At 46.6% G+C, this 26079-nt stretch overlaps 1 protein-coding gene across 3 annotated transcripts in view; it reads left to right on the top strand.

Annotated features, from left to right (window-relative positions):
- ABCC1 (ATP binding cassette subfamily C member 1) overlaps window positions 1-26079 on the top strand; it is a 135568-nt gene that overhangs the window by 17572 nt on the left and 91917 nt on the right. For all 3 annotated transcript variants that reach the window (XM_036020890.1, XM_028511155.2, XM_036020888.1), the window contains exons 2-3: window positions 17158-17334; window positions 23538-23663. In XM_036020890.1, the coding sequence (XP_035876783.1) occupies window positions 17158-17334; window positions 23538-23663 (303 nt within the window). The remainder of the gene's footprint in view (window positions 1-17157; window positions 17335-23537; window positions 23664-26079) is intronic.

Below are 26079 nucleotides of genomic sequence, written 5' to 3'. Positions count from 1 at the left end.
AGGGATGCTGCCAGACGTCTACCATGCACAGGGTGGCCCCACAGCAGAGAATTATTGGCCCCAAGTGTCAGTAGTGCCGAGGGCAAGAGACCTGGGGTGAAGGGGACGTGGACCTAGTTACAGCAGCCTAGCAATGGGAAGACATCGCATTTAGATGTCTTTTTAACAAATGCACATATGTCCCTTCTGGATGATGTATCCCTTACTGAGGCGATGAAGTCTTTGTGTATTTATTAATTTTTTTGGAAGAGGAGTGTTAGGTGTTAAAGATAGCATATGTAAGGCGAGAACTGCATGTAGTCAAAATGGCCCTGGGTCTTCCTTATCTTTGTTTTAAAACAGTTTTATGGGGATAGAATTCACATTCCATATGATTCACCCATTTAGAGTGTACCTTTCGGCAGCTTTGTAATAGGTAGAGTTGCACAATACATTCATCACCACAGCTGATTTTGGAACATTTTTATCACCCCATTCACTCATCTTCATGTTTTTAAGACCTGGCAGGGTGTGTGCTGGCGTGGTGATCACAGATGTTGGCCGCATCCCGGTTTACAGTTTGCTGAGACTCATTTTGGTGGCTCATAGATTCCACAGGTGCTTCCTGGGGGCCTGCCACGTGCTAGGAGCTGCAGCGAGGGCGGAGTGACACACGGAGGGGCCGAGCCTGGGCATCACTGCCCCTGTGGGGCTGACAGTATGCGGAGAGGGCGGGAAGCGGTGGAAATGATGTAGAAGATAAATGCCATCAGGTCGGCACTGTGTGTGATTGTCGGCACCCCACTGGACCTCTGTCTGGGGTTTGCGGACCTTTTATATGAAGGGCCAGGTGGTAAATATTTTAACTTTTGCAGGCCAATGGGCAACATCAAATGGCTGCCCTTGGCAAAAGGCAAATCATCTTTTTTACATTTTACATCCCTAGTTTGGAGTCTGCACAAACGCAGGCAGTGGGCCAGGTGTGGCACAGGGACCGGAGCTGGCTGACCCTTGACCTGCACAAATGGCAAGTCAAATAGTTTGTCCTGGGCACATACATTATACATGATGTATTGTGTGCTGTGTTCCATATTCTGCAGCACACCTAAAGTACTGAATAAGCTCATATGTAAAACACCAACAAATATCTGGAGGACATATTTAATGACAGTATGGTGAGTGCTCTGCAGGAGACTTACGGAGTCCCACAAGGTGGTTAACTGAGGGATTTGACATGTTGAGAAGGGTGTGGGGAGGTAGCAGGCCTCTCTGAGGATGCTTCTGAGTTGAAGTCAGGTTAATGAGGAGGAGGAGGTCTCCTGACAGCGGGAACTGACTGTGCAAAGGCCCTGAAGCCAAGAGGGGCTGAGAGTGAGCCTGGGCTGGACCTGGAGGCCACAGAGAGGAGTTTGGGCCAGCGTGTGCTGGGGTCCTGGTTGCAGTCTGAAGCCATCCTCTCAGTGGCTGGGTGTGGGGTGGGCTAGAGGGGAGTCCTGCAGCCTGTTAGGAGACTGGGGTAGTTGCCCAGGTGGCGTGAATAACTATTTGTCAGGTGTAGAACAAATAGAGTGGATCACCTACCTTCTAGGGGTGTGTCACTTTTTCCTTATTTCATACTAGTGACAGGATTTCACGTTTAGCAGGAACTGTGGCCGTGTGGTGCCGCAGCAAACCCTGGTGCTGTCACTTCCCCGACGATTTTTCTGCCTCTCAGTGGTGAGATGAGCATTGCTCAGTAGAAACACAGCACCAGCCACACGTGGAACTTCAATTCTCTAGGAACCACATTTAAAAAAGGGTGAAATGAACAACGATGGGGTCCAGGAACCTGAATTTATACTATGTTTTGTTTCTTCCAGCTTTAGTGAAAGGTAATTGACAACACTGTGCCTGCCATGTGTTCAATGTGTAGTTTAAGGTGTGCCATGTGATGATTTGACACAGGTATATCTTTAGAAATATATATGTTTTAATTTACTGATTTGCACGAGAGAGAAACATCAATTTGTTCCACTTATTTATGTGTTTGTTGGTTGGCTCTGGTAGGTACCCTGACCACAGATTGAATCCGCGACCTTGGCATAGCGGGTCGACGCTCTAACCAACTGAGTTACTTGGCCAAGGTGATACCGGTGTGTCCTGTGAAATAATTACCGCAATAAGGTTGGTTAACATGTCCATCACCTCATGTGGTTACCTTTTTTTTTTTGTGGTGTGAACATTTAAGATCTACTTTCGAAGAAGCTTTCAAATGTATAATAGTGTTGTTAACTGTAGTCACCGTCTGTACTTTAGATGCCCAGAAATTATTCATCTTACAGCTGGAAGTTTGTGCCCTTTGACCAGCATCTTCCCGAGTCCCCCGCTTCCCCAGCCACCGCCACTCGGCGCTGTTTCCATGCGTTCAGCATTTTTAGATTCCACGTATAAGTGAGAACGTATGGTCTCTGTCTTTCTTTGACCTATGTCCCTGAGCGTAATGCCCGCAAAGTTCATCCCTGTGGTTGCAAAAGACAGGATTTCCTTGTCTTATGGCTGAATAATATTCCACCATATGTATCAGATTTTCTCTATCCATTCATCCACCAACAGATGGTGGCTTGTCTCCATAGCTTGGCTCTTGTGCATAATGCCGCAGTGAACTCGGGGTACAGATACCCCTTCAGGACAACACCATTTCTTTTGGAGATAGTTAGCCGTGTTTTAAAGACTGAATTCTCACAGAGGTGACCGGGTCGGCGTTCATTATTATTTTTATGATTCTCACCGTGTGTTTCCAGGTTATCAAACTTAACTGGGGCTGCATTGTTTTCTGCCTGTGAGGCTTATGAGCGATTGATTAAGAGAAACCCTGTTCACTTCAGGATAGACTTTCCTGTGGGTTTTTTTTTCTTGAGTAATTTCTAAGGTCATTCATTGGGTCACTGTTGGGGATAGCAAAGATTGGCAGCAACCTAGTGGTGGGCAGTAAGAACCTGGGTAAATAGAGGACATTCTCCTCAGTTAGCGGAGGAGGGGGGATGTTTTCAGATGGAAGTAGGAAGTGAGGACAAGGCCAGCCTCCGAGATCCAGTTTTTAAGTGAAAACATTCAGATATAGCAGGCATAATACCTCTTGTGTGAAGAAAGGGACAACTAAGAACGCACAGTTGTTATTTGCGTGACAAATTCCAGAAGGGCATGTGAGAAGCTCACACATGTGGCTGCGTTGTGTGTGGGGAGGGGTCCGTGGCACTGGGCGGAGGGGACTGGGCTCATGGTCCAGAGGGCGGCAGAGTGACACATACATACTCATGTACCCACACAAATACATTTCAATTTGAGTTGTGTATTGCCTATAAAAGTAAAATTTAGCAGGTCCCATGGTGTAATGGTCAGCACTCTGGACTTTGAAAACAAATTTGTATTTTCTGTTGTTCCTCTCTCCCATCCTTCAAAAGCTTTTTCTGAGCAGCCCCACTGCAGGGGAGGCAGGGATGTGAGCGGCCCTGAGAGGGCCGGTGTGGAGCAGGGGCTGTGCACGGCTGAGCGTGCCTCGGGCAGGGCCAGGGCGAGACGAGGCAGGGCCTGTGTGGGCATTGAGGCATGGACGAGCATCAGTGCGGTGAGGGCACAGCCAGGCCTCCTCTCTTGCTGGCTCTGTCTGTGTGGCCTGCTGTGTGGACTCCTGTGGCTGCTACGCCAAAGCATCACAAACTTAGGGCCCCAAGCAAAACAGGTTTGTTCCCTTAAAGTCTGGAGGCCGGAAGTCCTAAATGCAATGCTGGTGTTGCTTCTGGAGGCTCTCGGAGAGCACCCGTTTCCTTGCCTTTTCCAGCCTGCATTTCTGGACTTGGAGCCCCGCCTTGCGTCTGCCTCTGCTTTTGTCAGCACATCTCCTTCTCTGATTCTGGCCCTCCTGCCTCCCTCTCTCCCCTGAGTCCAGGGGTCCCACCTGCATAATCCAGGGTGACCTCTCATCTCCAGAACCTTAATGGAATCACATCTGCAATGTCCACTTGGCCCCGTGTCAGGTAACATACCCATTCTGGGGGTGGGGATGTGGATATACCTTTGGGATTCTTCTGCCTACAACACCTGGACAACATAGTTCCTGCCACATTATTACGGGCTCAAAACATTTTTGTTGGATGAAAGAAAGAATCATTTCGTGAGGCTGGAAATGTGGAAGGAACATAGCAAGAGAGGGATTTAGAAGTAACCCCAATAATAGCAGTGACATTTATTGAACACCTACTGTGTGCTCTGGCTCATGCTTATTTAAACGTGTGTTTGCATCATGTCAGTAGTGCTCCCACTTTACAGATATGGAAACTGAGGCTTAGTTGCTTGCCTAGTGTCACATGGCGAGGAGCTGACACCCCCGTCTGCCCAAACAGGGCTAGTTGTGGGGAATATGAACCTAAACTTGGTAAGGGCAGGGATTCTGTGAAAACAGAGTTTCCCAGCCTTGGCACTACTGACATGTGGGGCTGATGGGCATTGTGGGTGGTTAGAGCATCCCTGGCCTTTAATGGCGAAATGCCTCTACCCCACCCCCCCTCACTTCAGTAGTGTTATCAGAAATGTCTCCATATGTTGCCAGATGTCCCCTGTTGGTGGTAGTGGTGATGGTGGTGGTGGGGAAACTGCCTTAGGTTGAGAACCACTATGTGAAAACATAAATAAGATGGTGACATATCAAGTCCATGGTCCCCAAGTCACTCTGAGTGAAAATCAAAATCCCTACAGTGGCCTGTGAGTCTCAGTCTATCCCTGCCTGTCTCCCCCTTTCCTCCCTGACTTCATCTCCCATTACTGTCGAGTCATGTTGGCCTCTGTATTCTTGCTCCAAAATGCCAGACACGTTCCTGCCTCAGGACCTTTGCACTTGCTGTTTCCTCTGCTCTCCCCCAAGATTCTTCCCCTGGGTGGCTTTCTCCCTTATTTCCTTCAACCAGTACACCTTTCCAGGGAGGCCTTCTCACTTCTCTGAGCCTTTTAAAATCATAACTCACTTTCTCAACCTCTCTCTCTCACACATACTCACACACTGTATGCTACATCTGTCTGTCTGTCTGTCTGTCTATCTATCTATAGTTACCTTGTTTACTCTGTCTTGTCAGGCTGCTGTGTCCAGGAGGGCAGGCCTTTTGCTCACTGCTGGGTCCTCAGTGCCCAGCGGTGGTGCTCAGTAAATGCGTGAGTGCCGCCAGGTCTACCTACTGCTGTGTCCCCAGACGTGTTCCTGTGTTGGGCACGTGCCTGAGCCCTCTCAAGTCCCTGGGACATAGGCCCTGATGGAGGATTTAGTGAAGCTCCAGAGTCTGATAAAAGGAGAGGAAGTGGCTAGAGATGAACTGAGCCAATGGTTGGGGCTGGCTGGAGAATGCAAAGATGGCGTGTGCTTTGTAGGGAAGGGCCCAGGTGAGAGTCCAGGGCAGGTCAGATCAAGCTGCAGTTTGCTGACACCCAGATGCTTGTGATAGGCAGCTGTGGCTGTCTTCCTCTTGGCACTGGAAGTCCTGTTAAGACAGGTGTCTTGGTTTTGCATGAAAACTCTTGCCCTTTTTCTTACAAAAATGTTCAATTCTGAATTCTGGTCTTGAGGAGGATCCAGTTGGGATCTGGGGCTTTTGCCTGGGCAGGGCCATGCCCTGCCTTTCTGGGTGCTGGAAGTAAGGTGTGGAGACTGCCCCCAACCCCCATTTTTGGGCTTTATTCTGGTGAGTCAGAGAGTGAGGCAAGTTTGCTGCTCAGCCCAGCAGTGGGCGGGGGGCGTGGCTGCCAGTGGGATGCTGGCGCATGCTGCTTGACCTTTCACTGGATCCCTTTCAGGACTCTGGTAGGCAAATGAAGGCCCCTTGCTGGAGCTGTAAACAGGATTAGCGTCCAGAAGCCCAGCGGGTACCTGACCATTGCAGCCTTTCAGCTTCCCTTTCATAGCTTTCCTTTGCTTGGGAGCCCTCCTTGCAGGGGACCTGGCACCCGGATTGGTTTCAACTGTGGCTTTATACATGGCCTGTTGCCTCCCCCTGAGTCCCTCTTCAGCGGCCCAGCTCTTGGCTGTGCCCTGCAGCTCTCCCTCCCCTGCTTTGCAGAAGAGTTTGCTGGGACTCTGGAGCCAGCCTCTCTGGGTTTGAATGCAGGCTCCCCCAGGTCCTGCCCCTGACCTTCCAGCAAGCCTTCTTACCGCAGTTTGCCTCTGTGTCCCTCTTTTAAATGGGGATAAGATCCTACCCACCTCATAGGGTGGCTCTGATGATGAAATGGAACGATACGCATTACACTGGAACATAGTCCTGGCATACAGGCAGTGCTTCGGAAGAACTGCCACTTATTATTCCTGTTATTAACCTGAGTCTCAGCCCCATGGGTTTGCACTCTGCAAGCAGCTGGTGATGCCGGGCCAGCAGTCTGCTCTGCATCCTGCCTGTCCCAGCCCTTGTCACATAGCTCTGGACAAGCTAAGCACTTAACCCTGCAGTCCCGGTGCATGTAGTAGGTTCCATTATTAACTCTATTTGCACATGAGAGAGACCAGGGTAGAAGAGATTACCATATTTTTAGGACTATAAGATGCACCAGACCATAGGACACACCTAAGTTTTAGAGGAGGAAAATAGGGGAAAAAAATTTGAAGCAAAGAATGTGGTAAAATATTTAATAACCTGTGACCCTGTTCCAGCGCCCATCCCCCACCACAGTGAACCAGGCAAGCTACATTCTGACTATAAGACGCACCCCCCATTTTCTTCCCAAATCTGGCGGGGGTGGGGGGTGGGGTGGGGGGGTGCGTCTTATAGTCCAAAAACACGGTAGCTAATTTTCTGAAGGTCAAGGGGCAACTAGCAGTGATTCAGGCCCAGGCACTCCAGCACCAGGGGCCTCACTCTCGGTTGTTTGTGTTCATTTTATTTATTCCCTTCTTCCTTTCTCTCCCTTCCTGCCTCACTTCCTTCTTCTTTTAAAAAAAATCCTCACCCGAGGACATGCTTTTTGATCTTAGAGAGAGAGGGAGAGAAACATTGATTAGTTGCCTCTAGCACCTGCCCCAACCAGGGACTACACCCATAACCGAGGCGTGTGCCCTGACTGGGGGTCAAACCCATGACCTTTTGGAGTATGGGATGATGCCCCAACCAGCTGAGCCACAGTGGCCAGGACACTTACTACAGTTTTGAAAAGATGATACCCATACATGTCTGTGCATGGCTGGCTTCTCCTGACCCTTTCGGTCTCTGCTAAAATGTCACCTTTCCAGGTTGTCACCCCTGATATTTGCTGTTCCGACACTCTTCCCTTTTTTTCCTAGCAAGTATTTGCCCTTTGTAGTTTTGTTTTGATTTAAGACCTTTTATCTTTAGTGGACTGAGTGTCTTTCAAGGGCAGAAACCGTGTCTGACTTATCTCCATATCCCCATGATTAGTCCAGACCTTGGCATATGGTAGGTGCTCAATAAATACTCATTGTATGAACGAATGGAGGAAAGAAAGTGTGCTTATGTTCATTAATTATTGTCTTGGCCCAGAATTCAAACTGGAAACCCTCCTGATTATTCTATAATAGGTGGGTCTTAGAATTAGTCTTATTTCACAGAAGAAGAAATCAAGGCCTGGTGAGGCCATTGTGTTAGGGGAGTGGGGGCAGTTTATCCTCCAGGGTGCATTTGGCAGTGTCTGGAGACATTTTTGGTTGTCAGAACTGGCTGTGTATGCTTCTTGCAGGTTACGTGAACTCAGTTTCTATATCTGTAAAATGGGTTTAATTATAATACCTGCCTTTCTGGGTTGTTTGGAAGGATTAAACTTGATGTGTGGTCCTAGCATTTATTGATTGGAGGTCAAGGCCACCCTCAACATCCTACAAGTCATGGGGTGGCCCCTGAAGACAAAACATTTTCTGGCTGTAAACCCAGACCTTGCATGTTGTGTGCTTAAGCATCACTTTGTATCGCTCACATTGGGTAGATGGTAGGAGGGGCTATAGCCTACTTCTGTGTCTGAGTGTGAAAGATGCTTCTTCATTTTGCCCAGATGAGCTTGGAATCCCTTAGGCCTGAGGACATTTAGTTGATGTCCTGCCCCAGAGAATGTTGCCTTCCAAGCTGTCCCAGGCTGAACGGTGAGGCCATTAACTTTGCAAAGCCCTTAGAGTTCAAGCCACGTGGCTGAGAGGTGGTGGAGCCCAGGAGTTAAGAGCTGTGTCAGACTCTCTGTGGGTTCAAATCTCAGCTCTGTCTCTTCCTGGCTCTGTGAGGCTTAGCAAGTTCATAACCTCTCAGAGCCTCAGAGTCTGGGCCTCAGAGTCCTCCCCTGAAAAGGGGGAGTTATATTAATTAGTCTTGACTTAGTAGCAATGTTGTGAGGTTTAAGTGGACTCACGCTTGGAAAACAGCACCGTGGCTGGCCTGGCCAACACTGCTAGTGGGCACCCAGTCAGTGTGTGTTTTCTCTTTGTTACCAGCTCAGCATTGAGAAATTTCTGCTCTTAAATTCCTGCTGCTGCTATTTATTTATTTAAAGTGTGAACTCATTTTGCTATTGTTATTGTTATTGTAGGGGGGATACATGCAGAGTAAAAAATTCAAACAGTACAAAAAGATAATAAAACAGAAACTAATAGTTGCTTCCTCTAACCAGCTTCAACCCTACCCCCTGGAGATAATCACTGTTAGCTTTTGTTTTTCTTGTCTCCTTCTAAGAAAATTTCCCTACCTAGACCAGCATCTGTATAGCCTTTAGTGCTGATTTTAAACGGGACATGTATGTGATAAATGGGAAATGGAACCAGGGCATTTTCTATGTGTAGCGAGGCATCTACATTGTATTCAGTTTCCTGGCTGTGTATGCTGCTTTCGGGTTAGTGACTGGGCCTCAGTTTTTATATTTGTAAAATGGGTGTAATTACGGTGCCAGCCTCCCAGAGTTGTTCACGATGACTGAATGTGAGATAAAGCCCCGAGCTCAGTCCTGGCACGTGCTACTGGAACCTTAATTCACCCTCATGCTTTTTCTTCCCATCAATGGAGGAAGGTGGCACATACTTCTTCACTTCCTTCAGGTCTTTGCTCAGATGTTGTCTTGGCCCAGAGGCCTTTTCTGTCCACCTGATATAAAAATAGCACCCGCCTCCCGCCATCATTCTCTGCCTTTCTTATTCCTTTCCAGGGCACTTGTGGCCATGAGACATACATATAGTTGTTTATGTGTGTAGTATCTACCTTATGATAGACAAACTGTATGAGAGTGGAAACTTTATTAACCTTCAAATAGTATTGGCACGCTGGCTGGTGTGGCTCAGTGGGTTGAGTGCCGGCCTGTGAACCAAAAGTTCGCTGGTTCAATTCCCAGTCAGGGCACATGCCTGGATTGTGGGCTAGGTCCTCAGATGGGGGCGTGCGAGAGGCAACTGATTGATGTGTGTCTCACACATCGATGTTTCTCTCCCTTTCTTTTTCTCTCCCTTCCCCTTCATCTAAAAATAAATAAAATCTTAAAAAAATATTGGCACATAGTAGTGTCTTGATAAATAAGTGTCCACTGAGGGGTAGAAACCTGACTATTGCAAGTTATTGAGATGACTGAATTGGAAAATGGATGTTCAGACCCCAGTGGAATGCCAGGTGAATAGTACATCCTTGTTTCTAAATAATGTTGGAGCAACTCCGGCTCCCAGACATTGGTGGTACTGAGCAGCAGTTCATATTTGTAATCACATCCCTGACTGTTGTCCACCTGTCCTTCTCTCTGCAGCCTTCGCTCCTGTCCTGGCTGGGTGCTGGGCAGGGCCCTTTCCCTTGTCTCCATGCAGGCCCCAGGCACACGCCCCCGTGGAAGCTGTATTAGCTAGTCCAGAGCAGCAGGGGTGGAGGGAGCACCGCAGAGAGCCTGGTTGAGGCATGGCTGGGCTGAGAGGGCCGGTCAGCTTCAGGGTCAGTTGGCAGGAGACCACGTCTTATCCACGGCCACTTCTTGCCTATACCTGGCAGGATTCAGGTGGCTTCTGAATCTCATCCCACTGAGAGGAGCGATGATGCCCCTGGAATGTCACAGAATGGTTAGGGTGGACCAGTGTCAAACTGAGGGGGTGTGATGTCCAAGACCTGATCCCTGGAATCTGTGAGTATGTTAGGTTACACAGCAGAAGGAGTGAAGACTGCAGATGGAATTGAATTTGCTCACCTTGAGATAGGAGATTATTCTGGATAATCTGGGCGGGCCCAGGGTCATCACGAGGGTCCCTGTACGTGGAAGAGGGAGGCAGGAGAGAGAGAACCAGAGAGATGGCAGCATGAGAAGGATTGGCTGACGCTGCTGGCTTTGAAGGTGGAAGAAGGGGCCACGAGCCCAGGGATGTGAGTGGCCTCTAGAAGCTGGAAAAGGAAAAGAAATGGAGTCTCCCTTGGAGTCCTCAGAAGGAACACGGCCCTGCTCACGCCTTGATTTTGGCCCAGTGAGGCCCATTTCAGATCTCTGACCTCTAGATTGGTATGATAAAAAATTGTGTTGTTTTAAGATGCTGAGTTAATGGTAATTTATAACAAATGCAGGTAACTGGTTCTGGACTTGGTGGTGGTTTAAGGACTCAAATCTTCCTCTTGACCCAGATTTGTCATGGGCAAAGCTAAATTTTAACAGAAGGCCCTGTTAAAGTTCATACATTACCCATCTCTAGGACCCAGCATGTAGGTTAGGGAGACTCAGTAATCAGGCTTCCTAGGTTTGAGTCCTAACCTCGTCACTTATAAGCTGTGTGTTGCAGTCTCCTCATCTACCAAATGGGGATAAAAACAACTTCCCTTTTAGTGATCATGAAGATTGCTTAGTTAAAGCTAGGTGGTATTATTATTGATAATATAAGATTATCACAGTAAGGTTATAATGCTATAAACTTCATTTATTTTTATTACACAGAATTACGGTTACTGTTAGTAGCTCTTTATTGGATATTGTTATACTCAGCTGGGCCCTGTGTGTATATAATTTTATTTATTCTTTAGAATAGCTTTAGGAAAGATGTATTCTTAGCCTTAGTCATAGATGAGGCTCAGAGAGATTGAGTAACTTGTCTGAGGTCACACAGTGAATGAAAAGAGAAGAATGCTGAACCTGTAAGGAAAAGAACAAGGGGACAGACACAGTGGATCAGAACTGGTACTACTAGGATGGTTTGTATTGTGAAAGCAAATTCATTTTCAACTTGTATAAGCAGTAAAGCAAATTTATTGGGGAAGTCCAGTGGGAGGGTGGGCTGCCGGTACAGCTCGATCCAGTAGCTCACAATGACACTAAGCACCAGTTTCTTTCATCTCCCATTTTTTATGATGTCAGTTTCATTTTCACACTTACCATGGTGGTACCTCCCTTCCTTTCCCCTCCAAGCCCTTGGCACTTCCCTTGTCAGTGGCTGAGACGCCTGAAAACCCCATACCTGCGCCCTGCATCCTTGGGGACAAGAGAGGATGTGTTCTTACTGTGATTGGCTCGATGTGGGTCAAGTGCCCATTCTTGAACTAATCACCAGCATGTAGGTAAAGGACTCTGCTGATTGGCTGAGGCTAATGAGGGCTGAGAATGGCAGGTTTGTTTATGAAGAAGAGTCAGGGGCTATTGCCAGAGAAGGGAAAATAGGCATGGGGGTTGGGGTGGGGACTGTAGACACACTGCAGCATGGCCTTTGGGAAGATGGCTTATTTCCTGGTGCCTCAGTCTCCTTATTTGTGAGATGGGGATAACAGCATCGTCTCTTTGTGAGAAGTGAGTAGAGTCCTATCTGTGGGAGACTTAGATCAGTGCTCAGAATGTGTTGTCAGTTTTTTGCCCAGGGAGGGAAGGGTAAGAGAGGCCACCACACAAAGGAATTTCATGAACTCCTAAAGCTCATGGGCCCAACAGATTTGAACTTGTTCCCCAGATCCTGACTGTCAGGGCTGAGGACAAAGGGACACAGAAGGTGGCTGAGCTGTGGAGGAGTCCTGTGATGGGAAGCTTTGGTCAGGGGAATCTGGGGGTGCGCCTTTTCTGTTCAGATGCCCTTGGGCCAGGTTCCCTGGAGTGTGGTGCCTGGGCCAGTGCTGGTGACTGCTTCTTGGACTCACATTTCCTGGGGCTGAATTTCATTTCCTGGAAGCTGGGTGGATGGATCAGAATCAAGGTTCCATCAGCTTGATTTCTGAAGCTCCTCAGAGTAGGAGAAAGGAGAGCCTGAGGCAGCTGCTCTCCCTGAGGTTGGGCGTAGTGAGCACACAGCAGACTCAGAGACCCATCCTTCGTTCGTGGTCTTTGGCATTTGCTGTTTCCCCCAGAAACCCCAAATAGAGGGGGCCACACTGCTTGTCTCCAGGAGTTTGGATGGTGGAGACACCAAAGTCCCAGCCAGTGAGGGACATGCAGGGGGGCGTCACATTCTTATCTTCACTGCTGTGCCAGTTGTGGTCAGGGCCACCGTTGGCTGCGGTGGAGCGGCGCCTGAGGCCGTGTGGGGGCTGGGGGAGGGATGGCCCACCCACGTTGGCCGCATTCCGCAGCAGAGAAGCTCATGTTCGGAATCGTATTTCCCCTTTCCATGCGCCCCCTTCCTTCTTCCTCCCTCCCTCCCTCTCTGCCCTCCTGGTCAGGGTCGGCCATCTGGCTTTGAGCAGGAAGCTGCCCTCTGAAGAGTAAGTGCTTTCCTTTCTAAGATCTCTGACCTCTCCTGCTGGAGTCCCCTGTCCTTAGATGCTTCCTGATTTCCTCTTGCTCACTTCGTAACTTGAGCTTTTCTCTGTCCTTCAAGCTTCCTGACTCTGGGCAGTGTGGGTGGTAGCAGTGGCGGTTAGTATTATTCATGTCTCCTATGTATAGTGAAGTGACCTCTCCAGGTTCATAGGAGGTCAGGGGTCAGTGCTAGGCTGTACTTGAATGAATTGTTATTTTTTAAAAAGTAAAGTAGGAAATCATGCCAGGGACAGAAGGCATGGCTTGGCCCACCTGTTTACTTAATAACTTCTGGGAACCTGCTGCCTAGGAGGATGGTAGTCACAGATAAATGCAGCAGGGTCCTGGCACTGGGGGCCTTGAGTAGTCCTTGAAGGACAGAGGTATTGCAGACATGTAAGAAAACCACTGCAGAGGGGAGGGGGAATGAGGGGAGTCTCATGGTTTGGGGAGTGAAGAGGAAGGCTTCTTAAAGGAGGTACCTAAGTTGGGTTTTGGAGGATGAATAGGAATTCGTTGTGATGGAAAGACATGTAGGGAGAGCACTGAGCAAGAGGTATGCTGAAGAACCATTCGTGTGACTAGCAACTGGGGATTGCTTTGAAGGCAGGGACCACGGCCTTCCTGAGTCACCAGTGCGTTGAACAGCGCCCACATACGCTTGACAAATGCTTATCTGAGTGAATGCCTCAGGTGACACACTGGGGAACAGGGCGGGAGAAATTGAGAAGAAACAGATGGAGCTTGAATGTGGAAGGCTTCGTGAACCATAGCAAGGATCGGCTCTCAGAGGTAATGAGGAGCCATCGGCAGTTGTTACCCAGAGCAGACAGGGCCATCAGATCTGTCCCATATACTTATACGTGCATTTAATTAAGTCTGTGAATTTTCCTCTGAGTGGGAACTGCTTTGAAACACATATGGAAAGATCTTCTGTTTCACTCATCATAAAGAGAAAAGGGAGTTAAACTACCGTGAGTCATTTTCTGCTATCAGATTGGCAGAGATCAAAAGCTTTTAATACACTGTGGTTAGGGATGTAGTTGCCTTTGTACTTTATTAGGTGGAGTATAAATTGATGATCCATTTGGGAGGCAGTATCTGTCTACATTTTGAATGTGTGTGCCCACGACCAGCAGGTTTACTTCTGAAAAGTGATTACAACTATGCCCTTTCATGTGTAACGTGAGCACTTACCAGTGTGTATTCACTGCTGCATTGTTTGTAAGGGCAACCTAAAGCCCAGTCAGCAGAAGGCTAATTAAGGAAAGTCAAGCCATCATGCAATGGAGCATAAAGCACCAGCACAGAGAGGGAGGAAACTGTTCTTGAGCAGTGAGGGGTGCTCTTTAAAACCTATTAATAAGAGGGGGGGAAAGCAAGGTACAAAATGGTATATGGCGTATGCTTCCTTCCATTTCATAACAGAAAAAGGTATTTATTTTTGTGATATGTATAAGGTATTTTCTGGAAGGATACATGAGAAACCAATAACATTTGCCTCTCAAGAGAGTAACTGAGGGATTAGGGACAAGGATGGGAGGATGGCTTGTCACTTCTGTCCTTTGTTCAAAAGAAATAAAATTAAGCTATTAAGAATAAAGCAGATCTGTAATACTGGTAAAGATCAATTTCTAATATTGGTTAAGTGAAAACAGTAAGGTAAAGAACAGGTATGTATTATGGTGCCTTTGGGGAAAGAAAATAAATACACTGTGTTTGGAAGACAGTCTAGAAGAACACGTTAAGATGTTTGCAGGGGCAGTTCTGCCTGTGGGTGGGATGGGGGGAGCTGCAAGTTCAGGGAAGAAAACTTATTTTTCACAGAATAACTTTTTGTGTAGTTTGAAAGTTTGGCACATAAATGTATTACCTATTAAAAATAAATAGACATGGATGGGTGCGTGGGTGGATGGATGAATGGACGGGTGGGTGGGTTTATGAATGGGTGGGTATATACACTTATAGATTCCTGTATGGATGTATGGGTAGGTAAAATAACTTTTGTTGTAGTTGGGAAGACTTAGTAGGGCCAGCAGGGGCTGGAAACAGGAAATAGTTAGGAAGCTAGTTGCAATAGTTCAGGCAAGGAATGATCGGGGCAAGGAGTGGGCTACTGAAATGTCTCACACATGACCTGAGCTCCTTGTACACATAGCTGTAGGGGTTAAGCCCCAGCATTGTTTTCTTGGTAGAAGGGCAATTTCCTTTGTACTGGGCTTTTTCTGGCAACTGCTCAGAAACTGTTCTGTATGTAATAACCACCCACAGTTGGATCCCTTTTTCACCATCACCCTAATAATTGCAAGTGGAGGGAAACCAGTTAAAATAATCAGTCTCTGATATAAATCACTCCTATGATCAAAATTCAAATGCCCAAGTTCATAGAAGCATGATCTTGGTCCTAAGAGTTTCTTTGTGTTTAAAAGTTTCCTTGCGAAATACCTTTGTGTGTGTTAAGCATTCAAAGTTTACATTTCATCAATTACTTGTTCTTGGATCTGGAAAAATAAACATTTATATCATAGAATTGTTTTTCAACTGTACCTCTAAAGGACCAGTTTAGGTACTTGTGTAATACTAGTTCTCTCTTTTTATAAAGTCAAATTCTTTATTTTTTAATCATCTTTACCATTTTTAAGTCAATATTCAGTTGTGTTAAGCATCTTTACCGTTGCCATGTGTGACTAGGGGTCTGTCTTTTGAAATGCCTGGAACATAATGTTTTGATGATATTGTCAAATGTTTTCTTTAAGTGAAATGATTTGCTTGTTCCCATCACTTTCTCTTCTTTTACATTTATTGATGTGGCTTTAACACTTGTGTGGAGCTATGAGATTCCTGATTCCTTGGAGTTCCTTGGTGGTCTCACTTCCCTGGCTGTGGAAAGGCTCGGAAGCAGATATCTGGAGAGCACATTGCCCAGTGGTGGGCAGAGAAGGCTAGGAGAGAGGCGGGCTGCATGGAGACTGGCCCACCGTACACCTGTGTGGGCCTTACCCAGACATTGCCTACTCCCCAGCTCTTGCTGGTGGTTGTGAATTGGGAATATGGGACCAGGGTGGCCAGATTTTCTGATTTTTTTTAAGAGAAGCCAGAAATCCAAAATTTTATATGAAATTTCTGGATTTTAAATGTTGGCAGCTATCTAAAATTTTTTTAAAAGCATGCATCCAACAAAAACAATAAACCATCTGTGGGTCAAACTTGCCTGAGGGCCACCAGATTCAGACCTTTATTATTTTTTTTATTTAAAAAATTATTTTGAAGATTGTTTATTTTTAGAGAGAGGGGGAAGGAGGGAGAAAGACAGGGAGAGAAACATCAATGTGTGGTTGTCTCTCACGTGCCCCGTACTTGGGAGGGACCTGGCCTGCAACCCAGGCATGTGCCCTGACTGGGAATCAAACCTGCAACCATCTGGTTCGCAGGCCAGTGCTCAATCCACTGAGCCACACCAGCCCAGGCCAGACCTTTAAATTCATCTGATGTAATTAAAGTAGAGATAGGAAATTGAGACTCCAAGACAGGGTAATAACTTTTCCCAAAGTTGTGTAACTGGCCTGTGGTCAGATCAGGGCTTGAATTAAACTCTCTGTTAATCTAACAGTGGGTTGAAGTTTATTCTTGGGCAGATATACTTGATCGATTGATCGATCTATCTATCTATCTGGCTTGTCTCTTTAATGAAGTGCAGGTGGTTTCTTAAAAAATAAAACTAATTAAAACAAATTTGTTGCCAAGGATGGATAGCTTAGTCACTAAATGCAGGGACTCACTTCAGAACCGAATTGTCTGAGTTTGAATTCTGCTTCAGATCTTACTAGCTGTGTGATTTTGGACAAATCATTGAACATCTCTGTGCTTCAGTTTTCCTATCTGAAAAAGGAGGGATAAAGTACTTATAGATCTGAAGGAAATAATACATGTAAAGTCTTAGAATAGGGTCTAGCACATAGAGCTACAATTATAGAACTACAATTTGGCTGTTATCCATGTTGCTACTGCTGCAGCTGCTGCTAATGGCGATGAAGACGGTGCTAAGGGTGGTAATGGTGCTGATGAGAGTGTGAGAGTAGTGCTGATAATGATGGTGGTGATGAAGATGACAGTGGTGATGAAGAAGATTTGAAAGTCCTCAGTTCACAAGATGGTAAAGTAGGAATGATTCGTATGACTAAACGACTCTTCAATTTACAGGAAAATACCCCTTGAGATTCCTTTAAATGGCCACCTCCATCTTTCGTACAACAGTGGAATTTTCCACAGTTCCCAGGAGCCTGTCACATGCGAGTAGTTGTATCTTTTATTCCTGATTCCTTGTTTCATGGTCTTTCTGGTACCGAACTCCCCAGCCTGCACATGCTGCCTGAGAGGGCCTCAGGTGCAGGGGTCTTGCCTGTTTCGTTGAACCCCAGAACAGCTAGTTTTGAACCCCACATGGGCCCCACCCCTCTGTGGCACCTCCCGCTGACGCCATGCCTGTGCTTGTGTCTGCAGGAGTGGAACGTCACGTGGTACACCAGCAATCCCGACTTCACCAAGTGCTTTCAGAACACTGTCCTCGTGTGGGTGCCTTGTTTTTACCTCTGGGTCTGCTTCCCCTTCTACTTCCTTTACCTCTCCCACCATGACCGGGGCTACATTCAGATGACACATCTCAACAAAGCCAAAACTGTAAGTCATCGCAGGGAGGGGGGCTGTTCCTGGGTGGGGAGTGATGGCTGGTGAGAACTAATGTGTTTCTTCTACTTCATTGTCCCCAGCTCCCTTTTGCTAGAAGACAGAACAATGATGTGGGGGACAAGGCTGGAGGCCTTGGATTCAGACGTGGGTTCACTCACTGTCTCTGTCCCTTACGAGCTACGGGACCTTGAGCATAGTTTCCTGTCATTACAATGGGGATGATAGGATCTGTCTCAACAGGTTGTCAGCAAATAATCAGAAAGTCTTCCTATTGGACCAGGGATATCTTTTTATTTAAGAAAAGCTTTTGGCTTCTGGTCAAGATGGCAGAGTATGTAAATGTGGTGCTGGTAACCTCCCACAACCACATAAAAATTATAGTTAAACTACAGAACAACCATTACTCAGAACTGCCTGAAGTCTTGCTGAACAGAAGTCCTATAACTAAGGATATACAGAAGAAGCCATGTTGAGACTGGTGGGAGAGGCAGAAACACAGAACAATCTGGCCTCACACCCTGTGTGGCAGCTAAAAGTTAGGAGAAATATCTTGGCAACAGAGGTCCTCCCTGAGCAGTGAGGGGCCCAGCCCCATTCCAGGTCCCCCAGCCCAGGGCTCTGGTGCTGGGAAGAGAGATTCCCTATAACTTCTGGCTGTGAAAATCAGCGGGCGTTGTGGCTGGTGAGACTCCTGGAGTCCTAGGTATTCCTCTTAAAGGGCCCATGCTCAAACTTACTTGGATTTACTCATTTGAGCTCAGCACTAGGGTAGCTGCTTAAGAGACACCAGGGACATGCAGGGAGAAACTGAAGTGTCCGTCATCAGGGCAAGAGCTGGAGGGGCTTTCTCCTAGACAGAAGTCCTGGTAGAGGCTGTTATTCCTTTGATGAGCCCTTCCTGTACAGAGCCAACAGATGGACACCATATATGAGACTCCTTCCACCTGGCTCACACTGTTTGCCCCACCCTGGTGGTTCCCTGGTACCCTGCCCTACTCAGCATGCAGACCCACCCAAGATGTTTCCAGTACCTTTTCAAGACAAACAGCCTCCTCTTGGCTCATGGTGCAACTTTCCTAAGTCCTCCCAAAGGTTCACAAACTCCAAATGAGCAGCATCTGGCCTCCATGTGCCCCATACCTCTTGCTAAGTGGCCCCAGGCCTAGTGTTAGTGGTAGCTGGACTCAGTTTGCAGCTTGACCTTTTCCTGGCACCTCCAAGTCCAGCACAACTAGCAGCCATTCCCAGATTGCTTTGTAGCTCATGCTGGTAGCTATAGACAGGGCATAGGTGGTGACTGACCTGTGAGGCCCTCTTGGGAGGCCCAACTTCAGACCATGCCAGATTCCTACCCAACCACCTCCACGAGTGCCACACTCAAGGGGAAGACTCAGCAGGCACCAGAGCCCTGCTGAAGCAAGTTCTGCTCCATGGGGCCAGTCCCTGCACAGCAGCTCCTCTGCTGTGGTTCTGTCTGCTCCCTGTAGCTGATGGGCCCTGGGGGGTCAATCCCTCCCATTGATGTGCCACAGCAGTCAAGACCTAACTACAACAGGAAGGTGCACATAGCTCACAGAGGGGTGCACCTGGAGTGCCTGGCTTGGGTGACCAGGGAGGTGATGCCACTGGGCCCTACAGGGCCCCTACTACATAAGTCCACTCTACCAAACCCAGGAGACATAGCAGCTCTATCTAATACACAGAACAAACACAGGGAGGCAGCCAAAATGGGGAGACAAAGAAACATGTTCCAACTAAAGGGACAGGAGAAATCTTCAGAAGAAGAACTGAACAAAGGAGACAAGCAATTTACCAGATTCAGAGTTTAAAACAGTGGTTATAAGGATGCTGAAGGAACTTAGTGAGGACCTCAGCAGCATTAAAAAGGACATAGAAACCATACAAAACAACCAGTCAGAAATGAAGAATACACTAGAAGGAATCAACAGCACATTAGATGAAGGAAAGGATCAGGTCAGTCATTTAGAACACGAGGTATCAGAAAATACCCAATCATAACAGTAAAAAGGAAAAAGGATTTTACAAAATAAGTGTAGTTTAAGGGACCTCTAGGACAACATCAAGTGTTGAAGATAGAGAGCAATGGGTTTGAAGAAATAATGACTGAAAACTCTTCCCTAACCTGGTGAAGGAAAAGACAACTCCAGGAAGTGCAGGGAGTCCCAAACAAGATGAACCCAAAGAGGCCCACACCAAGACACATCATAATTAAAATAGCAAAATTAAAGACAGAGAATCTCAAAAGCAGCAGGAGAAAAGCAGTTTAAAAAAAGAGAAAAGCAGTTAGCTACCTACAAGGGAGCTCCCATCAGACCAACAGCTGATTTCTCAACAGAAACGTTTTAGGCCAGAAGGGATTGGCAAGAAATATTCAAAGTGATGAAAAGCAAGGACCTGCAACCAAGATTACTCTATCCAGTGAATCTATAATTTAGAATTGAAGGAGAGAGAACGAATTTCCCAGAGAAGAAAAAGCTAAAGGAGTTCATCACCATTAATGCAGTATTATAAGAAGTGTTAAAGGGTCCTCTTGGGGAAGAAGAAGAAGGAGGAGAAATATGAATAATAAAATGGTATTAAATACATATCTTTCAATAATTACTTTAACTGCAAATGAATTAAATTCTTCAATCAAAAGACATATAGTAGCTGAGTGGATAATAGAACAAGACCCTTACATATGCTGTCTGTAAGAGACTCACTTCAGATCTAAAGACACCCACAGATTGAAAGTAAAGGGATGGAAAAAGATATTCCATGAAAATGGAAATGGGGAAAAAAAACTAGGGTAGTGATACTTGTGCCATACAAAAGAGACATTAAAACAAAGGCTATAACAAGAGACAAAGAAGGATCCAGCAATTCCACTTCTGGGTGTTTATCCAAGAAACCCAAAACACTAAGGCAAAAAAACATATACATCCATATGGTCATTGCAGTATCATTTACACTAGCCAAGATATGGAAGCAGCCTAAGTGTCCTTCAGTAGGTGACTAGGTAAAGAATTCCAGTGCCTGTGTACACTGGAATATGGCTCAGCCATAAAAGAGAATGAAATCTTGCCACCCGCAACAACATGATGGGCCTAGAGGATATTATGCTGAGTGAAGTAATCAGACAGAGAAAGACATATGCCATATGATTTCACTTGTATATAGAATCTAAAAAATAAATGAAAGCAGAATAGAAACAGACTCATAGATACAGAGAACCCTTGGGCCTTTGCCAGGTAGGAAGGGTGTTGAGGGACTGGGTGAAAAAGGTGAAGGGCTCTGGAAGTACAAATTGGTGGTTACAGAATAGTCGTGGGGGTGTAAAGTACAGCACAGAGAATACAGTCAATAATATTGTAAGAACTGTGCATATGTGTGTTGTCAGATGGTTACCAGATTTAGCAAGGTGATCACTTCATTAAGTGATATAAATGTCTAATCACTGGGGTGTACACCTGAAACCAATATACTATTATACATCAACTGTAATTGAAAAATAAAAAATAATTTCAAAAAAGGTGAAGGGGAGTAAGAAGTACAAACTTCCAGTTACAAAATATGTAAGTCATGGAATATAATGTAGAGCACAAGGGACATAGTCAATAATATTGTAATAACTTTGTGCGGTGACAGATCATCGCTAGACACATCATGGTGATCACACTGTAAGAAGGTGTACAAATGTGGAATCACGATGTTGTGTACCTGATACTAATGTAATATTGTATGTCAACTATAATTTAAAAAATAAGATGGCAAAAGGAAGTTTTTATCTTGAAATAATTTCAAACTACAGAGAAGTTGCAAGAATGATGCCAAGAACTCCCTGTAGCCCTGTACACCCATTACTCATAGTCACTGGTTTTTAACGTTTTGTTATATTTGTTTTATCATTCGTTTTTGCTCTCTCCATACACATTTTTCATTTTTACTGAATCATTTGAGAATAGGTCACAGCCACCATGCCCCTTTACCCCTTAAGTCTTCAGTGCATCTTTTCTCAAAGCACAGGTATTCTCCTAATGTAACCATAGTACAGTTACTAAATTCAGGAAGTTTAACATGGGCACTTAAAAAAAAAAAACCTTCCATATTCCAATTGTGCCAATACTTCCTTGGGAGCATTTTTCTCCGCAGTTCAGAATCCAGTCCAAAGTCATGTATTGCAATGAATCACGTAGCCTGTTGAGTTTTCTTTAATCTGGAAGATGTCCTTTCTCTGCATTTTATGACATTGACATAGCTACTGCGGGCCAGTCACTTTAGAGTGAGTTCTCAGCTCAGGCTTGTATACTGGTTCCTCATGATTGGATTCCGGTGACTCCTGTCTGGCTGGAAAACCACCAGGGGGACATTGTGTCCTCAGACTGTTACATGTAGGGTTGCAGGGTAACCAACTCATCGATGGGGTGAATTTTGACCATTTGGTCAAAGTGGCATTTGGTGTCTGCAGGTCCAGGTGCTGGCTTTGCCCTCACAAGTATAAGCCGTCTGAGGGGAAGATGTGTAAAGAGCATGCATATATAACACTCTGCATTTTCCTGTCGACTCGGCAGGTGTCTCATTAATTGTTCTGTTTTTGTTTTCTGTGCATGTGTTTTTTGCACAACCCATGCTTATTGAACATGTTATTTTCACACGTCTTAATTTGTTACACAAGGTTCTTAGTTCATTTTTCAGATTCTGATATCAGCTTGTTCAAAAGGTAAGTTCTGAAACCATGGTTTATGTAGCAAATGAAAACTTCATCGTAATATTGACATTTAAAAAGACCTTTGTAAAATAGGCTATTTATTAATTGTGCTTGAACAAAGCATGTGTGGAATGAATTCCATTTATTGTGGAGTTAGTCTCTGCTACACACTGATGCTGGAGAAGACCCCTGGCCTCTGAGGATGGAAGAGTTTCCAAGTGTTCCAGCATATGCTGAAAAATGAAACGTGACAAATAATTTTCGAGGCGCTAATTTGAACCTCAGAAGTGGAAGGGCTAGTATGAAGGGCAAACTGCCCAGGAGCCATAAGGGCTGGTGCCTATAACCTGGCGTGGCTTTGCCATTGCCTGAGTGTCGTCAGGCATGTGGTAGAACTCTCTAGGGAACATTTCGACTTTATAACTATAGCTCTCAGCAATGTTCTAAAGGTAAATTTCCCAAGACTTATTTCCATAAGCCGTCAGCAAACAGGAAAACTTGAATGATTTTACTGATGCTGTCCCTTTGCTAACATTGCCATTCAAACCTGTCTTACTTGTACTAAGTAGTTCAAGTCTATCTCAAAATGCTGTTTCTTTGAGCTAAGCTACATCTGATGTCTTTCTCTTAGACCTCTGGGAGCACTTGGTACTTTTCCTGGGGAAAAACATCTGCCTTTAAAATGTAATTTGGATCTTGCCCTTGCCTTGTTCAGAAACCTTCGGTTAACCTCTTGCCACAGAGAATAAAACCCAGAAGTCCTTACAGTGGCCCAGCTCGATCTGGCTGCAGGCTCCTCCTCCACCATCTCCTACCGCACCCACTGCTCTTCCCACAGCAGCCACAGACTCGCCCCACGTGTGTTTCCACCCCCGTGCCTTTGCGCTTGCTGTTCTCTCTGCCTGACTCGTTCTCTCCCTCCAGTATTCACTTTTGGCTCTTTACTCAGATGGTCAGACAGGCCTTCCCTGACTGCCCTATCTGACCTCTTTTATTTTTCCTCATATCACTCACTCTCTTGGCTATGTCCATTCCACTAGAATTTCAGCTCTACAAAAGCAGGCATGTTTGTCTGTGTTTACCACTGTTGGATCCTTGGCACCTTGAGAAGGATGCAGGCCATAGCAGGCCCCAAGTTAGTTGTGGCTGGATGACTATTGCTGAATGAATGGTTATCCTGCTGGGGTTGCTGATAGATAAGTTCTAGCCTGAGCTCTTGCGTTTTCAGGTGCTGGTGTGAATAGTGACCAGACAAATTGTCATGCCTGGGGGGTGAGAGGGGGCGGTCTACTGGTTACAGACCAGCACGAGATGGTTTAGGTGGTGGCTCACCCTAGTCAGCACTTCTGTGTCCCAGAGGGTGTGTGCTGTGTTTAGGGGCCGTCATAGACAGGATAGGGGTTGGCTGGCCCCCTGAGGCTGAGCTCTGAGCTGGGCGAAGTTCCAGTGCTGTCCATTTTAAGACATGTATGTACTTCTCTTCCAGGCCTTGGGGTTTTTGCTGTGGATTGTCTGCTGGGCAGACCTCTTCTACTCTTTCTGGGAAAGAAGTCGGGTCAAGTTCCTGGCCCCGGTGTTCCTGGTCAGCCCAACCCTGTTGGGCATCACCATGGTAAGTAGGAGCTGGCTGGCTGTCAGGCACTTGTGGAGACCAAAAACAGTGGTCAGTATTTAGAAATGGGCCGGATCTCACAGTGAAAATCCAGACATCTGGCTTATTTTGAAAAACCCAAAGGTCTGGTAACAACTAGACTTGTAGTCTTCCAGGGCAGTAATCAGCTGGGGCTGAGAGGTGACTGCAGCCTTTGAATGGGGCCTGCACAGTGAGTGTGTCACTGTCTCCACTGTGCCCTATTGCCCTCCCTGCCACTGAGGCTGAGTGAAGGTGCCAGCCTGTGTTGTACTTGCCGTCTACTCTGTTCTTGCACTGGGTAGCTCTGTAATTTATAGTAATTTCCTGGAACCCAATGGCCTGTTGAGTTTTTAGGCCCTGGCATAAGGAGTGGGATAAAAAACTAAATGAGAAACTGCCCTGCACCATGGGGGTCCCTTATTTAGTGGGAGATATAAATGGGGGACTGCTTTATTATAGCTGGTGTGTCTTAGGTACTTATTATGTCTGATTTTCAGAACAACTGGCGAGATAGGTACTGCTTTGTTTCCATTTTAAGGTGAGGAGATTAAGGCACAGAAAGGTTATTCTCCCTGCTGAAGGTCACACAGCTGATACATGGTCAAAGTGAGGGGTGGTCACTCAGAGGCCATGCTTTTAGCCCTTGCTCTCCACAATGACATGCTCTGAATTAAGAGCCAGTCCTAGTTCTGGCTGGCATAGCTCAGTGGATTGAGTGTGGGCTGCAAACCAAAGTGTCGCAGGTTTGATTCCCAGTCAGGCCACATACCTGGGTTGCAGGTCATGACCCCCAGCAACCGCACATTGATGTTTCTCTCTCTCTCTCTTTCTCCCTCCCTTCCCTCTCTAAAAATAAATAAATAAAATCTTTTAAAAAAAGAGCCAGTCCTGTGAAGTACTGTGTACTTTACTTTGGTCCTCTGAGCAACCTGGAAGGTCCTCGGTGAGCGTAGCCCTTGAGTGTTGAAGAATGAAGAGGGAGCACATTTGGGGCAGGATGTTTGGAGCAGGGAAACCAGTATGTCCAAGGGAAGGTTGGAGGCCAAAAGGGAGTATCTGGAGGAGGATGGTGAGCCTCACTTGAAGCAAGAAGGTGTGGGGGTTAGAGGGTAGATGGTGGAAGTGACAAGGTGGGTCAAGAAGGGCAAGTTGGAACCAGATTGTGAAGGACCATGACTCTTCACAGCTCCCGTTAGCAGTGTGTGCTCTGTGCCAGGCACTGTCCTAATCCCTCTGTATGTTAGTCCATTTAAGTATGTCTGCTCGTTACCCCCATTTTGTAGATAAGCAGGTTGAGGCACAGAGAAGTGATGGAACTGGCCCACAGTCACACAGCCAGTGAGCCTCAGAGTCAGCTTCATGTGCAGGCTACCTGGCTCCAGTGTCTGTCTTTGCAAAGAGCCACCCAAACCCAGTGTTCTCTGCGAATTGTTCTTTGTGTCCCCGGAGCCTGGTACTGTGCCTGACATGCAGTAAGCACTCCATCAGTGTATTGAGGGAATGGGGAAATAAAGGGCTTGGTTTTGCTGGCCTGGGGGTTGTGGGCTCTACATTTTGGTGAGGGGGTATCAGTATGGACTGCTTTGGGCTGGAATAGTGCATTCCCTTAACTTTTCCCATTCTTTGTTTTTTGATTCTTCATTCATGTCTTTGTCTGTGTTGCTGGAGACACAGGTGTGCTGGGCTGAGAGTCACTGGGCCTTATACCCACCGGGGCTCTGAGCTGAGCTGGCCAAGAGGTGAAGTGGCCCGTGAGGTCCTCAGTGTCTCCTCAGGGCTCCGTGACAGGATGAAGGACCAGCCCTGCTGTCCCTGTGGCAGGAACCTTCTCCCAACCCCTCGGGGACTGGAATATGCAGGCACTAGGCATATGAGGTGTGAGGCAGTCAGCAAATATTTGTTATTCCTAATGCACGCCAGAAGTTGAAGATCAAACTGACCCAGCGCCTATCCTTAGGAAGTGTGCAGTCCAGCTGAGCAAACAGACATTCAAGGAATATCACAAACTGTTGTGTGTAAATTGCTGTGAGAGTGAACTTAGGTGAGCTTGGTTTGGTTTAGATGCAGGGGTGTCCAACCTGTGGCCCACGGGCCCCGTGCAGCCCAGGATGGCTGTGAATGTGGCCCAACACAGTCATAAATTTACTGAAGACATTATGAGGTGTTTTTGTGATTATGTGCCACAATATATTTAATGTGTGGCCCAGAGATGCCAAAAGGTAGGACACCCCTGGAGGGAGGGAGGGAGGGGTGATGGAGCTGAGGCCTGAAGGATGAGCAGGGTGTTAAAGAGTTGACGGGACCATGAGTAGAGGGCCAACCGTCGGTGAGAAGAGCGAAGTGCTGGGGTCGGAGGGAGACACTGAGAGCTGGCCCCTGTGGCTGGGGTGAACGG

Source organism: Phyllostomus discolor, chromosome 3 (assembly GCF_004126475.2).
Source record: "Phyllostomus discolor isolate MPI-MPIP mPhyDis1 chromosome 3, mPhyDis1.pri.v3, whole genome shotgun sequence".
NCBI classification, from domain to species: domain Eukaryota; kingdom Metazoa; phylum Chordata; class Mammalia; order Chiroptera; family Phyllostomidae; genus Phyllostomus; species Phyllostomus discolor.
The sequence above is the reverse complement of the archived record's forward strand: the minus strand, read 5'-3'. Positions and strand labels throughout refer to the sequence as shown.